Genomic DNA, 17,116 nt, shown 5'->3' on the forward strand with positions numbered 1-17,116 from the left:
GGAACCCGGTCACCACCTGACGCGTTTCTTAGCGTTCGCACGCACCGGCATGCCATGCATTTTTGAGGCCACGCGCAGGCTTTGGGACGGTGGTGCTAGATTAGGTGGAAGAGAGGTAGCACCGATTTTTGTTTTGAAGCGCGAAAGAGAAATCCCACCGCAGTGCACGCTGCATGCATTACTTGTTTCGATGGTGGCAATACGTTGTGTCGCTGTACTGATCCAATGCTAAACGCATTACCATTAACAGTCATCCTGAGATGGGTTTCGCCTACTTCTTTTCGTCATTGTTGAGCGGCACATTGGCGGTGGCACATTGGCGGTGGCACATACCTAGTTAGCGAAGTAGGCGTCAAGGACGTTGATTGAAGAGCTTCACACACCTACTGGAACATCCACTGGGGATCAAGTATCCGTCAAAGAGGTTCATCGAAGATCAGTGCACACCGAGTGGCACATACCCAGAGCTCCAAGTCGGCGTCAAAGTGTTTAATTCAACAGCGGTCCCCTCCCATCCCCTCATATACAGTGACCCACGTCGGTGTGGAAGAGGTTCGTTGAAGAGTGACACATATATACATATTACTCATACTCAGTGAGTCAAGTTGGTGTCACGGTTGGTTTGGAACCCTTTTCTCTCAGCACAGCAGTCAGCTTCTCTTACCATTCGGCCACGAACTACGCAAGACCTAGACGGCGGGAAAATGCTAGATACAAGCGTACATGCATAGAAACATAGATAGATAGTTAGTCCCCGGAAAGTCCGCGATGTGCCCCTAAGAATGCGAATCCATTAAAACGCGAGAAGGAAGTGTCACTTGACATATACCCGACCAGCCGTGGTTGATTTGTGGCTTTGGTGTTACAATGATAAGCAGGAAGTCGGGAGATCAAACTTCGCCACGACGGCCCCATTTCAATCTATGTGCAATGCAAAAGTGCCTGTGTACCATGCGTTACGTGCATGTTATACAATCGCAGGTGTGAAAATAATTCCGAAGTCTCCCAATACGGTGCGCCTGATAATCAGATCGTGGTTTTTCATGTGAACTCTCAGAATTTCATTTTAAGTTTAATGATCTAAACCTAGGGGCACAACCTGGTGACCCAAGTTGGCGATAGACCCACTAGTCGATGACAGACGGACATGAAGGGAGACATACAGCAAACTGGGTTAGGTTTCCAAAGAATGCAAGTCATATTAAAAATATAACGTATAAGCCTGTGGGAAATTGACTCCTCCAGCATGTTAGGCAAGCCGTAATTAGTAGCATCCTTGAGCGGGCAGAGAATGGTATTGAAGAGAGTAAACCGGAAAGTGAGGGACGAGCATTAAAAATATGGAATGACCTATCCAATTCACTTTAATGTCATCTTTGAATGTATTCAAACATGAGCTAAGCTGTTTTATTTCTTTTTGTAAATAGTTTCATGTCCTATATCATGTTCTCTGTATAATTATGCTTCTTGATATTTGTGCGTTTTTGTTTGTTTTCTCCTACCAATGTGTTGCATTACGCGGATTCATTTGTTTTCCTTGTACTTTTTTTGCTGCTTTAACCCACGTTTTGTACATATCTTTTTTTCTAGAGCCGAGGGTCCCGTTGCAGTCATTGACTTTGGGACCCTTGTCTGCATACTCTTTGTAATTTACTCATTGTTTTTCGAATGAAGAATTAACTGATACTGAGTGGAAACTGAGAACCATCGTGACGAGGGCATCACTCAAAGCTATCGCGAACGAAGCAACGCCTTCTATTGCCAGGCCACCTAGCAGGGCCTCTTTCCCAAGAGTCAACGAACCGGCGGGCCTTGAAGGACATTACGGGCAGTGCCAGAGTTTAGTTTGCTTGCCGGAGTAAGCTGCCTGACCTGAGGCTGGCTCACAATCTCTTTTTCTTTCTCAGTGCTCTTGATTAAATAAACCTGCATGCGGCTACCAGATTTTTCAATGCAATATTTTGTTTATGGTAGCCTTCAGGGGCTTCTGCGGCACGATCCACCTGCACCAGATCTCAAGCATGATCTTCGACACTTTTGACAGACTCCGCAAACCCACGAGAGGGCTAAAAGTGACTGTTTGCATATGACTTGCTGATGGCCCTTTTTTGACGAGTATTACTGTGTGCTTTTTTGAACGGAGCTTTTTACCTCTACCGTGGGCGGACGGCTGTCTGGTCGAGTAAATTGGACCGATCACTGAGAAAATTTAATCGGAGACGGTGACTTTGCGGTTTGATTCTGACACTGTCGCACAAGGTGTCTTCCCAGAATGGCATTAAAGCGGTTTGTAGTGCGTACCCATCATAGAGGCAGTGCATTGTGACCGCACTCACACACGCCTCCAAGCATTTGCCCAAAAAAGCTGTCCAATCAGTTTCCCTAGCAGCATATGTGAGCATGTTGGCCGGAAGGCTATCGCTAGGCTTCTGGCACCATCCTCCGCAGGTTTCTGGCCAAATTTTGTGACTAGCCTTCATAATTTTCAGATCACGTCTGGTTCCTTTCTTTCCTCAATGATGAAGAAACCCAAGTTAGATGACGAAGACGCTCTTTGAAGATCCCGCGATGGGTCTTCACTCGCCTTCGCCGGTTCGCACTGGGGCGACGTGGTCCCACCGCTACAGGAGGAGACCCGCAGCGTTGACCGGTCACTGCTTGCTGTACAGCCTGGCCATCCTTACACTGGGATCAGTGGCCTGCCTCGCCTTCATGTTAATGCGCCACAACGACAAGGTGTACGCTACCGTGTGGAGCTTTACGGCTGAGCTGCTCGGGCAAATTTTCCGCGAAGACTGACCATGTTGAGTAGTTATTGCGAGACAGCGAAGTGGCGGCCCCGGCAACGCTAACCATTGTATGGCGAAGTGTGAACAAACGGCATGAAATAAGGCAAAGACTGGAGGAAGACGCACCAAGGACTTTCCAGCAAACTACGCATACTTCAGTATGTTGCCACTGAGGTCCGCAGAACCGGCCGACACCGACACACTTCTGCATTTTATGCCGTTTACTCGGCTCGATGTATGCTTCGATTATTTAAAGGACGACAGTTGTTTAATAAAAAAAATTGGCTGAAGGCTTAGCTTGGTTAAGCCTTGGATCGGCTGTTGGTGTGGACATGGTTGCCCTTTGTTAAACTTATGGCTATACATCATCCGACATAGCGCAAGGCAGCTCGCCGACCACTGCGAGGAGCCGAGCTGTAGACTCATTTATCCTCCAAGCGTGATGTCACACTAGCGAGCGCCCTCTCTCGGTAGCGCCGCAGCAGCGGCGCGCAAGGCTTCGCCTCCGCCATCGATGCCCCAAGCTGAGGCCCCGTCTCCCGGTCTGGCGTGACGTCAGACCAGCGAGAGCCCTCTCTCAGTAGCGCTGCAGCAGCGGCGCACAAGGCTTCGCCTCCACCATCGATGCCGCGAGCTGGGGCCCCGTCTGTCGGTCTGGCGTGACGTCGCATGGTCACGCGACGCGCAGCTGTGTAAGGAGGCGCCAGGACCACTGATGGGCCGAAAGATGAAAGTAGTATTGCTTTCGCAATAAAAAAGGAGTATATGAGTTCAGGTAGTTTGTGGCTCGGGGAAGAGGTTCTGCCAGTGAGTAGTTGATTTGAGAACGCTGGTAACGGGGGTGATAATGAAGCTCGCCGACGAATAGTCATGAAAAAAAAAAACAAGTATCGGCCGTTTCCTTAACACCGTGTATGAAAGTTCTGGCACTCAGTTCGGATAAAAACCCGCCGTGGTTGCTCAGAGGTTATGGTGTTGGGCTGCCGAGCATGAGGTCGCGGGATCGAATACCGGCCGCGGCGACCGCATTTCGATGGGAGCGAAATGCGAAAACACCCGTGCACTTAGATTTAGGTGCACGTTAAAGGACCCCAGTTGGCTGAAATTTCCGGAGTCCTCCACTACGGCGTGCCTCATGATCAGAAAGTTGTTTTGGCACGTAAAACCCCATAATTTAGTTCGGGTATAAGAAGCATGTTACTCCAAGTGACATGCTAATTGCCATAATCTTGAGAGACAACGTGACAACGGATAGGTTGGAATTTCGCTTCTCCGTGCAGTTTCTAACACTGAGCAAAAACGAGCGGTCATTGGAATGGACGTCCTAGGCTAATTTCCTGCTATGCTATGCGCTAATTTTAATGATAAAGAAAGACAAGTGGGAGCAGAGCGCAATGACAACGTTAACGCGCAACTTCCATGTTATGTTTTCACGCGATAGCGTTAAGGAGCTCGTGTCGCAGAAAAGCCGGTGTCGTCGGCGTCGGTGTCGGGTGTCGGCGTCGGTGTCCGCGGCGTTGACCGTGAGCGATAAATCACGGCAGGCACTTCATAAATAAAAACCAACTTCCAAGATGGGCTGGGTGGGAATCGAACCAGGGTCTCCGGAGTGTGAGACGGAGACGCTACCACTCAGCCACGAGTTCGATGCTTGAAAGCGGTATAAACGCGCTTCTAGTGAACGCGGTGTTGCCTTAAAAACGTGCCGTAGAAAGTTATACTGCGGCGTATATCGGTGATTATGAGCATGCAACTTACAGAAGTCGCATTTACACGAGTAGCGAAGTACGTTTCCGCAACATTTCTTCTGCGCTTACCGCACACGCAGAGCCATCTTGCGGCAAACACAGAAGACTCCCTCCTCTCAATGTACGGCGCTGCCCCGACAGGTGGCGCGCCATGCGCGCATTGGGCCTTGCTGTGCGCGGACCGGTGCCAGGTGCGTTGCGGCTCCGACCACCTCTCCCCTGACGACGCTTCGCCGTGCTCTCACGCGGGTTGGAGAATCAAGCGCCGTTCCTTTCTTTAGATTACTATCTATCTATCTCTCTGCCCGTGCCGATCACGACGTTTGGCTGGCGTAGATCGTTTCCCCCTCGACACCGAGTTCCTTGGTTCGTTCCGTTTGCTCAGGCGCACGTTTCGTTGCCGCGCCGAACGCTGCGTTGCTCGACGCTCTCCGTGTGATAGGTGGGCGCAAAGTTCGATGCGGGGAGCCTCGTAAGTGATCCCTGCGCCGTAGCGCTTTGTCTTACACCCCTTGGCGGGTCGATGGGAACGCTGTCGCGTTCAACTCTTGAAGGCGAAGCTTAAGCGTCCTCCATTTTTATTTACACACATGTATTTCTGGTTTGTTTAAGCCTTCTTATTTTTTTGTTCTCTTTTCTTTCTCGGACTTCTTCTTTTCACTTTGGATTGGTTCTTCTTCTACTGCACACTCACTATTTAATGACACCTGATTTTGACTAATTTATTGGTAAACATATAATAATATAAAGAAATGGCAAGTTTTAATAATATTTCATGTAATATTTATCCCCTTTTCTCGTTTCACCACCCGCTTTTCGGGCAACCCGATTTTGTGGGCGTGTGTCAGTGTTCGAAATCATCATCAAGAAGACAATTGGGAAGCCCACAGCTAGCTTTGCCTGGTGATCGAGAAGCGAGGCAAGCAGGCCTGCTCTCAGCAAAGCCTTCAGCGGTCGTCCAGCACAGCAGAAGAGCACAGCGCCTCCGAGATGAGCGGAACACAGGTCTCGAGGGACAGCGCCAGCGGGGCGGACGTCGAGGACCACCGAGGAAGCATCTCGCCTCTGATCAATGTGGCTAGGGCTCGAGGTCAGAACTCACTAATCACCTTGTGGGTGCAATACGTTGCCTATCATATCAAAAGACGTTGATAATTTAACCTTAGCGCACTGGTTGAAGCGTTTAAGATACAAATTAAACAGCATCTGTGTGAGTCAATGACTAGTGCAGCTACAGGGAAAGGTACTGCATTTTTAAATCTACCAACGTTGCTATAGTTAACGGCCATACTGGTCCCATGGCGATGGCAGCAGTGGTGCAGGTGAAGTCGACGGTGTGAGTTCCACCTGCAAAATTGCACTGCATTTGCTCTGTATGCATCGGCGATGGGAAACAGCTCTAGAAAGACGTTGAAATTTAATATGTGCCTTCAACATGACGTCCTAGAAATTGGCCAGCGTAATTTGTTGGTGCATCTATAAAAAATACATTCTAGGTTGACAGTGCTGCACTAGCGCGAATTATTCTTGGCCAACTTCAGTCACTTTGTGTCCATCGGACCTCTTTGCGATGCAGTTCAATAGCTCTTTAATAAAATACTGCTTAAAGTTCTACTGCTGCGTTCTTAGGTTGTCACCGACTACAGGAGGGGCGTCAGGCAGCTAGCCTCAGCAATTATTACGTAAATGAAATCTGGGGTTTTACGTGCCGAAAACCCGACGCAATTATTATCCACGCTATAGTGGAGGGATGCATGTTAATTTCCATCCCACAGGTATCTCTGACATGCTGGCACACGAGCGTCATGGAATCGCGCCCCCATCGCAATAGGGTAGCTGCGGCTGTTATAGAGCCTACGACATCGCGCTAAGCAGTGATGCGTCATATCCGGTGAACCACCGCCGCTGGTCTAGCCTCGGCAAGCCATCCTACTCTAATGCCAACCGTCCCTCCTACAGCCCACCTACGGGACTCGCGGGCGTGGATTCTCGCGAAAGGCACCGGCCCACTATCGTTGAACTTCTGAATGCAAAATGTGGTTAGCGGTAGCTCTTAGTGAAGTGACGATTGGTCCACGTCACTGTCTCCGCGTCGCTCCCCACCAATCTACGTGCAACAGCGAGCGAGATGGCTAGATATTACCTCTTACCTATCGCCTGTTGAGAGCCCTTTTCCCACAAGCCTTCCTTTACACTTCTCAAGACAAAGCTTTCTTTGCCTCTTCTTGCCACTTTTGCGTAGACGGCTGTTTGGCGGAGTAAATTATAATCAAAGGCGGTGACCTGGTGGGTCGATCTGGATAGCAGTGCACGATGTGTGGCCGATCGTGAACGGAGTGCAACATCAGAGCACCCGTAAGCCCCATAAGATGAACCAATTAGGTTAACCAATAAGCGACCACAGCCGCCTGTCTCATAGCAGTGGTTGACAGGGCAGCTATCGCTTGACTAGGACTATAATGCACAGTTGGATTCTGCCCGATTTTCTTTACAGTGGTTCTAAATAATGTCATGCGAGGGTAACTTCTTGTTATGTTTTCTTTGCCATCAGGACACGAACGAGAACGTGACGAACACAATATTTGCAGATCCCAGGCCGAATATTCCCTCCCCCTCTCCCGTTCGGGCTTTGGCGACGTGGTTCTTCCGCAACCGCCGGAGACCCGCGAATCTGGCCGGCCACTGCGTGCTGTTCTGCCTGGCCATCGTGACGCTTGGATCGGTCGCCTGCCTCGTCTTGATGTTCTTGCACCACGACGGGAAGGAGTACGCGCTCGTGTGGAGCTTGATGGCCAAGCTGTTCAGGCGCATCTTCCGCGCAGACTAACCGCTTCGAGTAGTGTGTTGCGCGATACAGATGTGACGCCTACAACGACAACATTCTCTACCGAAGTTGGAACAAGCAGATCAGATGACACGACGAAGTGACGGACAACGCGCGTCGCACTTAATTGAGCACGTTCCCCCTTCGGTTTGCAGGAACCGACCTGCGTCGACACACTTCCTCGGTTTGTGCCGCTGACACGGCTCGATCTGTATGATTCGGTAATTTGGGCGAGGTTCGTTTAGAAATAAAATATTCTGTCAAATTAGGCGATGCGGGCTAGCGGCAGAGGCGGTACTAGAGAGTGACTGATTGGTAATGCTTCTGCTATGGTACAAACGCTGAAGGTGTTGTATAACGGGTATGACGAAAGTGGTAATAGAACTTGTGGGCGAACAGTTATGAAGAAAGAAAAGACCAATAAGTACTGGTTCCTTTCATTAGGCTTACTTTGAATATCTTGGCACTGAGTACGGCTTCGCCAAGCACTGTGCAGATGATGGCGCAAATGACGTGCTGGTGGTTTCGTTGAATAGATTGACTCTGCTTAACTTTGTTGCTCTAGATACACTCCCGACGACTGCAATGCTTGGCGCGTACTGCTAAGAAGTACCGAAAAGATTCGTCATTAGGTGATCAGCGCTTTTTGGTTCACCAGTGTCACCCGTACTATTTAGCAATTTCGTTACGTGTAACGAAAATAGACGGGAAACTGGAAAGTGCAGTTAGAACTGGCGAATACGGTAGCCAGCGCACATCAAGCAAGGCATGCCGTAGCAAAGCACGCATCATTTACATGTCAATATTGTAGTAATTATGAATATCTAGCACAGCATAAATATAAACGCTAAAATGACTAGTTGGCATGTCTGCTAGACCTAATTGCATGTAAATGGACCTTGCAATCACTCGACAGCTTGATCAAAACAATGTGTAAACCGAAAAACTGCATTTTCGAGCCTGTAGTAGGGGATAATTACAATTTCAGGCAAACCTTGAAACGTAGCCATAAAATCTAGCATGTTCTTGTTAGAGATTAAGTTAACGCTGGTTGCACATTTCGGTAGACTATAGTGAAAAGCGTAGCGAATTGCCAGTAAAACACTCAAAAAAAGAATAAGTGGCGTAGTTCATGTTACGTAACAAACTATTGTGCCTACTGAACTGCTACTCATGTATGCTTTGGCGCTGACACCTCGTTTTCAATGCCTCCAGGTGTCTGCTACAGTTTGCAAGTTATTTTGAGGCGATTTTAGTCGACTCAGATATACTCGTAATGACGAGCTTCTTGCGTAATTATAAAGCGAGCCGTAGCTCTACACAATAAACTTTAAGTGTCACCTTTTCCGATGCGCATTGGCAATCATTTCTTGACGTGAGGATTTCGCCGCAAGAAGTCTCTCTTGCGGCGAAGAAGTCTCTCTTGGGGCCAAGGAAAACATTGTCAGTAGAGAAGCCTGGGAGGCCTTGCTCCAGAGCGAGGCTGAAGACGACCAGCGTCGAGCAATCGGCCTGGCCGTTGAGGCCGTGAAGACTCACCGTCCTCAACGCGCGGGGACTGCTTCGTCCTCCTCCCCTACCTACGTGTAGGTTAAGAGGCGGGCACCCCAGCTCGGTGGAACAATAAAGTTTTCAATCAATCAATCTCTTTATTCCAAAAAGAAAAGAAACGTTTTAGTGCTTCCGCTTGGGTTGAATGATTACACCACATGCCTTATTCAAAATTTGGCAAGCTATTACTTTCTCAGGGGAAAGTGCTTTTGGACCACTGAAGTCATGTGTGTGAGCGTCATGCGTCCGATTCCTTGAAGCACCGACACATGATGCGTCCACAATCTTGTCTCAAGCATGGCGCTGACTTTGGAGGTTCGGTTGCAGCGGTGTATGGAGGGATTTCACCACGGCTTTGCTTCTGCCGATAGCCATGACATATCTGTCGAAATGGTTCATGTAGGCATGATGAATGGTCAAGGAGCAGTGTAAATCTATGCACGCCTGACTGCTTTGAGCACTGTGCCCAGCGGCCAACTTCCGTCTTTCCTCAACCTGGAATGGAACCTGGAATTTTTACGGGTGGAAAGAAGTAGCGCCATTGTTATTTCGTTCAATTCGCCATGTGGAGACTATATTCGGTAGCGAGCGCGGGCGCATTCATTTTAAAAGTAAGTAGAGCAGGAGAGAGAAACGTTCATTTATAAGGCGCAATAAACCGAAATTCCCAAAACAACAACGCAATAGGATAACCTTGAGTACACAAGTGCGTAATACACGGATATTGTCAACCTGCGGACGAAACGAATGAGAGCTTTCGTACCGACGGCCAACGGTTTCACCCAGACCACAGACCAAATTTGTGGTGTGGAAACCCCAAGAAAAATTGTCATTACACCAGACTCCAAGAAATTTCAGGCTTGAAACTCGTATTTCAGTACGCTGATAGACAACTTTGAGAGCGATACTTTCTACTGTTTGGTAAGTTCAAAGGCAATAAAGTGTGATTTCAACATATGAAGGATTAGCTTGTTAGTAAATAACCAAATATGTGGTTTTCCTAAGTACGCATTTACCACAGCCTCCATTTGGGAGAAGGAGCGGGATGAAAAATACATATTCGTGTCGTCAGCGTACATGACTAGATTAGGTGATTTGGGTATGACAGTGATGTCACTTCTTTATGCTAAAAGCAATAAGGGTCCTAAACTTAAGCTCGAAGGACACCGTGCTGAATTAGTAATTTGTTAGTGCAATCTGTTGTTCGAAACGTTCTTCAGCAAGTCAGATGCAATACCCCGTGAACTGTTAAGCTTGCATAAGATGGTGTCGTGGTGAACGCAATCATAGGAAAGCTGAGAAGAAAATTAAAAGTTTGTGTATTGAAATCGCACCTGAAAGAAACTGAACTAATAAGGCCGTCGTCTTTTCCTAATACATTCACAACGTGGTAAATATTACACGTGCACTTTTTCAAACTTTTCAACTAATAAGCAATCTTTAGCTTAAGCAATGGTAATGGACACCTGGGATTGCATGTTTCGGGCAATTTTTTTGTCGGGCCTAAAGCTTCAATGATGTTACACGAATTTACTCGGAAAATGCAAGCGTAGCATTAATGTCAAGAGCCGTGTTCATATTCTATAACATCACAACTAGTGCAGAAATTAGCGATATAATTCTCGCCTCTCTAAGTTTTATGCCGATTGATATCAGTTTTAAGGGGGACGAAAAATACTCTTCTCATGAAAATATGGCACGTATCGCTTACACTGCAGGCAAAAAGCAATAGTTAGGTATAAAAATATGAACATGCACATTGTATGAACGGTAAACATGTTCAGAATTACATTCGCCAATTTCATGAATATGGGCTTTCGATTCGACAATAATATTCAGCCAGGCAAGCCAGCAGAAAAGAAAGGGAGTAAAAAGAGTATTCTACTTTGAAAGCTAAAAGCAATACTTACAGTCGAGACGGTCTATATCTTTTAGGGCAAGCATAAGTCTAGCAGATAAGATCATAAGAAACAAATAGGTCAACCTGCAAGCCATGATGCTAGAATCAATAAAAAGACAAATTTCCGGTACGTTCTGGTTTCAAGCGCATTTAGATACTACGTACACTGAACATTGTTTGATAACAAATACATCCACGACAACAAGTCAAGTTCTTCAGCTGCTAGTGAATAGCACGCGACGTTCCACGAGAATGAAAATTGCCCATTGTCTCACACACTTCATAAACTGACAGCAGTTTTTCGAGGAACAGGTGCAGTTTGATGAGAACTAGCATTTCAAATGAGTCAAATATAATGTTGTTCAGCATATACATATAAAGGAGCTGGTCTTGTTCGTCACATCGAATGAGGAACAAGGAGGCCTTCGCAGGTACAGTTGTAACAATATACAATAAATAATAATTCTTTGCGTATTTTTCTACGTCATATAAAGAAAGAACTTCCTGTTTTCAGTGACTTTTAGATGAGAACCATGTCTGACATTTGTGACACATGCGATCTGTGGCTTGTGACCCCGGTGATTGATGTTTCTGACGTCACATATTTGCGCCTCCGGCACCTCGGTGTTTATTACTGGATGAAATGTCATGCTCTGCTGCCTTCATGAATGCCCGGTGATATGCCATCACGCGGTAATTACCGATAGGGAGAAAATATGTCCAATGTGTTCGTTCAACAAGAACGATAGCTAGTTTAATTAGGATATCACGCGCCCGCAGGGCTTTGGCCCCAGCTGAAGCCTGGGTTTTGTGACATTCCTGCTGAATTTATTCGGTGTGTCCCCGATGATGCCCATGGTTTGGTGCGTTGGTAATATAAGCACTTCGATGATCTCGATGCTCTGAAACCTAATGCTGACATCAGAAACCTTATCATCGTGTTTACGCGTAAATGACGCAAACTTTCAGCCTCGAAGGAGTCTACCACGGTCGAACAGGTAATGGATCTCGAGGCAACGTTTCGAAAATGGGACTTGTTTTCGTGAAGGCAACAGTTGCGTTTTCTTCGTAGGGTTTAAATAGGCAAGTCACCCACACCCCTAATTTGGGAAAGGAAAAAGCGGTAACGTTGAATAAGGCGATGAAAGTCCAAGCGACCAACAGCTAGGGAGAAAGGGGTGCAGTTATGATAGCGAGGGAATGGGCGAAGTTCGACGGCGACACTACTCTAAACGGTTCGCTTATCTCAGCTGCTGCCAGTTAAATGCTTCCACTCATGCGGATTACGTGACGGGAGGTTTGCTTAAGTTTATAGGCTAGGATATGTTGTGTTCTATTAGGTTATTGGCTGAAACACCTGATCGATAAACAAGGAAAATTGTTACTTAGGTGAGTTCATATGGAGTCATTTCGTTTCCTTCGTACTGTTCCTTTCAAGTAAAATATTCACTTGGGTGTTCGGCGCTTGTGTTGTCTTGTGTCATGTTTGCGTATTTTTCATTGCTCGTTCCTTCACGCTGCAGGCTACAATAACGAGAATTTGGAGCATGCTGTCCAGTTTTCTAAGCGGAACCGCTATCTCACCCTAGCTTGCGGCGTAGTGCAAACAATAGTTTGAAAGAATCTTGAGCTTCCTACAAAAATTAAAACGCTGAACTCTGGCGATATCATCTAACGGAGATGAAACTATTTTTCTACAGCCAACACAGGATACCTAGGCTTGAGTGTACTACCTAGCCAGCACAATGAGCCTACACTTCGTCCTTCTGGCTTCAAATGCCTTTGTGATCTTGAAGATTGATCAATTTCAACACAACATATTGTGTTATTGTGCAACAACTCACAGTGTATAATATCGTACGCTGTGGTCCTTTTCCCTCTGGTTATCAGAAAACGAAGAATAATTGGGAATTTAGAGAAATAAAGCGTAACGTATAAAGTCACAATGAAGTTTGCAGTCTAAAGCATGAAGATCAAATCAATGTAATCTTCAATAGCCTTAAGATGCCGGCTTAACAACTTGGTCGGCTAAAGACCCTATATACTAACCATCATTAGGATGAACCATCACAGCGCCAGAGTGCCCTCTAGTAATTTTAGTGAGAAATTACGTTTGGAAACAATTGATTTACCGCCGTGTTTTAAAGAAGATACAGCGTGAAGAGAACGTTAACACCTATTCCATGGAATTAAGACCCCAGCACAGCCTCGTTATGGGATTCCATGGTTTGCTGAAAGATTTCAGAGCGGGTAAGACAATGCGTGCACTTTCACGTTTCCTAGGTGACACGGGCCTGGACTCACGCCTGTGATACCAGTTGTGTAATGTGTCATTCACCTCGTTCCTCCCATTATCATTGTTGTTGTTGTTGTCCTGAATGGCCGTGGCACATACCCACAGTGGGGGATTGGCCAAGAATCGGGCGGTTTAATTAGGTGCCTAAAATAATAATGATAACAAGGGAGTTAACAATTTGGGAGTGTGAGTTTAAAAGTAAGCGTTTTGTGTTTGGAGAAAAAAGGAAATAATCAGATGAAAACCGGGTATAAGATAATAATAATAATAACAATAATAATTAATAAAAGGTAAGAACTAAAAGAAAGCTATGGTTGGGAGAGAGAACGATCAATCTAACATGCAAATCGATTAGTTTCGATGAGGTAATTTTGGAACGCCAAGCAAACATTTCTGTGGCTGAACCCAACAATGGAGGCCCCAAAAGACAGGATCACAGGCACTGATAAAGTCAGACCAATAGAGCGAAGCGGGATTTCGAGTAGTCGTTTTCTTATAATAGAAAAAACGTCTGCAAGACAACAAGAAATGATCGATTGTCTCCGCTTCGCCACAGAATGAGCATAATGGTGAGGGCACCAGACCAGACCTGTGGAGGTAGAAGTTCAATGCAGGTATACGGCAGCGCAGCTTCGTGATGGACACTTCAATTTTCCGTGTTCGGCAAAAATTTCTGTTGCAAGGGTGCAGGAGATGTCCGTAATCCACAGAGTTAGTAATTGCGGAGCCTGATATTGACTGTATAATGATACTCCTGCGAAATCTAGCTGCAGTTACATAAGCAGTCAAAGGGCAGCAAGGAAGAATCGGGCCACTTATCGATGCCTCCCCCATTGTGACCCTTTTCCTTCCCCTCTTCCCCTTCCCTTACGTAGAGTAGCAGGCCAGATGCTCCATTATCCGGCCGACCTCTCTACATTTTCCATTAATTAAAATACTTCTTCTCTCTTCAGAGCGGGTAGAAATCAACATCGAGACCACGAATTAATTCCTTAGGAAGGTCGCGAGCCGTGGTTGCCTGCAAAGAGGAAGAAGACGAAGACCAGCCACTATGTCGACGGCGTCCACCACGCAAGACGATGCGAGCGAAGACCCGACGAGCACGTCATCCGCCACGAACCGCACGGTGGCCGAGAGCGACGGTGGCGTGGAGTCGAACCTGCTCGAGATGATGAGCCTGAGCGTGCACGAGCTGCAGCAGCTGTCGGCGCTCAACGACGAAGGTCCGCGGGCGCCCGTCAACAGCTTCGAGAGCCTGGCGCCTGACAACCCTGTCGGATCGAACGAGGACGCCCCCTCGCGGCGATCCAGCCTCGGTTCTTCCGACAGGGCTGGGGAGCGGCCGCAGCCAGCGCGGGTCAGAGGTACCGCTTTGGGTGTTGCCCTCGTGTGGCGCTAGGAGCGTAATCTCTAGAAAATAGTAAAGCACAAGCCTCATGACCCACTACAAACGGGCCCAGCTGGGCTAGTGCAGAGTAGAGTATAACCCCGGGTCGACCCTTGGCCAGCGTCACGACTCGTTAAATCGTCGTTTGCCGGCACTTTATTAAAGTTATCCCTATACCAGTTTAGGAGAAGTGGCAGCACGGGCTGAGCCAAATGAAACTCGATTTCCGGTTGAGACAGTCAATTTCGACATTGACGGATGGCAAGAAATATTGGGTAGGCAGTATATCGTGGACGCAGCCGCAGTGGAGTAGATGAAACGCCTTGTATGTGCTGTTGCAGGTGTGTTATCAATAGTACACTTAAGTGATGTAACCAAAGACACCAATGAACATTTGTTTACGCATTATGATGCGTACATGCCTTGTGATATAGCTAGTGGGGTCCTACAGTATAATCTTGCATTCGTGCTCGCTCCTTATTCGTAATGGGCCTGCTGTGGCCAAATGGTTTGGTCGTAGATTAGCGTCTCTATGTCTAGCTGCGTGGGCCTCTTCTCGCCGTTTAAGGACCCTACGTGTCGAATTCAGGGGCGCCAGAGTCGGGCAACCGTCTAATCGCTGTAAAACTTTGCACACTTGTAAGCCTTATTACCCCTGATAAGCATAGGCTTGGATTTCGTGGATTATAACTACTATGACTAAGTGAGCTACTCCAAACGCGACCACTCCCGCTCAGATGGACAAGCGTGCTGCCGAGAAATTCATCTGCGAACACCGAGCGTGAGGCTAAATTTAGCTCCGTATGCGCGATTCGTGATGCTTATATGGCACCCGCCTGTGTACGCGACCGACGAATTATCGAGTAATGACATTTGTCTACACGACGATGCCAGTGTAAGGCGTGTGGGTAGTATGGTTGCAAACATATAAGTTATATAATAAGATAACGTGTTTTCTTCCATTGTTATTTTAGCAAGCGATCCCCTACGCTGAGCGAACTGAAAGACGTTTGTCATAAAAACGCTGATGTACTTAAATTTAAGGGGACATTTTAAAAACAAGTCGTGTTTCTTCTGGGAATGGCCTCTCCTTTATCTTAATGTCGTGGGCTTCGGCAGCAAATGTAAAGGCGAGGGACATTTTTTATAAACAGAGCAGACTTCATCAGAGGGGACGGACAAGCCTTGGGAATTAAAGAGAAAGCCAGTGAGCTTGTGTTATGCTTTGGAATCATTAGTATGGTATAAGTTTACCCTCAAATTTCTTCTTTTCAATTGGTTCTCACATAGGCCAGCATGCCATAAAGTGGCGTAATAACTCTTTTTCCATTCCAGTCATTAATTTCCGGCGAGCATGATGCGTGGCGCCTGAGTTTCTTTTAATCTCTCATTTTCGCTTGCAACGCCGCCCCATGTAGCAAACGACACTGCTCGACTACTTCAAGCACGCGTTTCAATAAACATTTAGAAGCTGCAGCTGCTGAGAACTGCTGCAGAATCCTTTAGTATGGTGTCTCTCTCAGCCGCGTTGTTGTGTTAGAACGTTAAACGGAATCGTTCAATCAGCCTTAGATTGGGGTCAATCCGATGACCGTCTACACAGACTTGATATAAAGAATACATAATTTTAGTGTACGCCTTAAATGATTTGAAAGAAATTCTTTGCATTTAAGAGAAATATCATATGATAGTGAGGAACTCATGGCCAATTAAAGGCTGACTCGTCAGAGAGGCATAATCGGGGAACTCTATCTTTATTGCGTAGTGAGGGAGGCAAAAGGAGTACACAAGAAGGCAAAAGAATTTAGGGAAACAACAGCTCGGCCAAGCTGTTTCTAAACTCGACAAATTGTTGCCGTAATTGTTGTGCCATCAACATCACCCTACTTTCGTCCTCAGGGCGTAGTCTTCGTGTTTTTGGTCATTGCTTTCGTCATCGTTACTATCAGGTCAGTTACATCTGTATTTACCGTGGGACTAGCGGCCTTTTAGTGACGTTCCAAAAGATTTTCTTCGCTGCGCAGCTGACCGCACCGTCACCGAAACGATGTCGGGAGAGTCCAAGGCTCGACGCCCATGGTACGGCGCCTCGGCGGCCTCACTGGCCTGCATGGTCGTGCTGATGGTCGTCATCCTGGCGGCAGTCGCATACGGGGTCTTCCTCTTCCGCCTGGGACACCTCCCGGCCCCGGAGAAGAGGGCGGGCGCACACCAGTCGGCCAACGACACCGGCCCTGGCCGTGGTTGACCGAAGCGGCACTTGGGCGCAAGGCGCTGCCTTAGTAGAAAGTGCTCGGCTGGTCCGATATTTCGTGTTTTATTGTTTTATTCACTGCCGATAAACGCGCTGTACGATTTCTAATACATCTATTGTTTACGGCTCAATAAGAACACGTTGCGGCAGCTGAATTCAGAATACTACCGATACCTTCAATGCTCTTGTGCGTTCTCAGGCGAAAGCTCCCTCCTTGGCATCAACTAAAGATTGCGCAAGAAAACTGTGATTTTAATAAATATAAACGACGTCCACTCTTTGTTAGAGACCGCAATATTAAACTTTACCGCCTCGTTTCCATGACATTAGGTGAACATTTTTACTAAGAATGTAGAAGAAAGAGAAG

The 17,116-nt window shown here is 47.0% G+C and overlaps 1 protein-coding gene across 1 annotated transcript; it reads left to right on the top strand.

Annotated features, from left to right (window-relative positions):
• Positions 1-14,115: 14,115 nt before the first annotated feature.
• LOC135907397 (uncharacterized) lies at positions 14,116-17,116 on the top strand. The gene is made up of 2 exons (XM_065439087.2): positions 14,116-14,472; positions 16,520-17,116. Exons 1-2 carry the CDS (start codon positions 14,160-14,162, stop codon positions 16,741-16,743), a joined length of 537 nt encoding a protein of 178 aa, XP_065295159.1. The 5' UTR covers positions 14,116-14,159; the 3' UTR covers positions 16,744-17,116.

This window comes from Dermacentor albipictus, chromosome 10 (genome assembly GCF_038994185.2).
Source record: "Dermacentor albipictus isolate Rhodes 1998 colony chromosome 10, USDA_Dalb.pri_finalv2, whole genome shotgun sequence".
Classification (NCBI taxonomy): Eukaryota; Metazoa; Arthropoda; class Arachnida; order Ixodida; family Ixodidae; genus Dermacentor; species Dermacentor albipictus.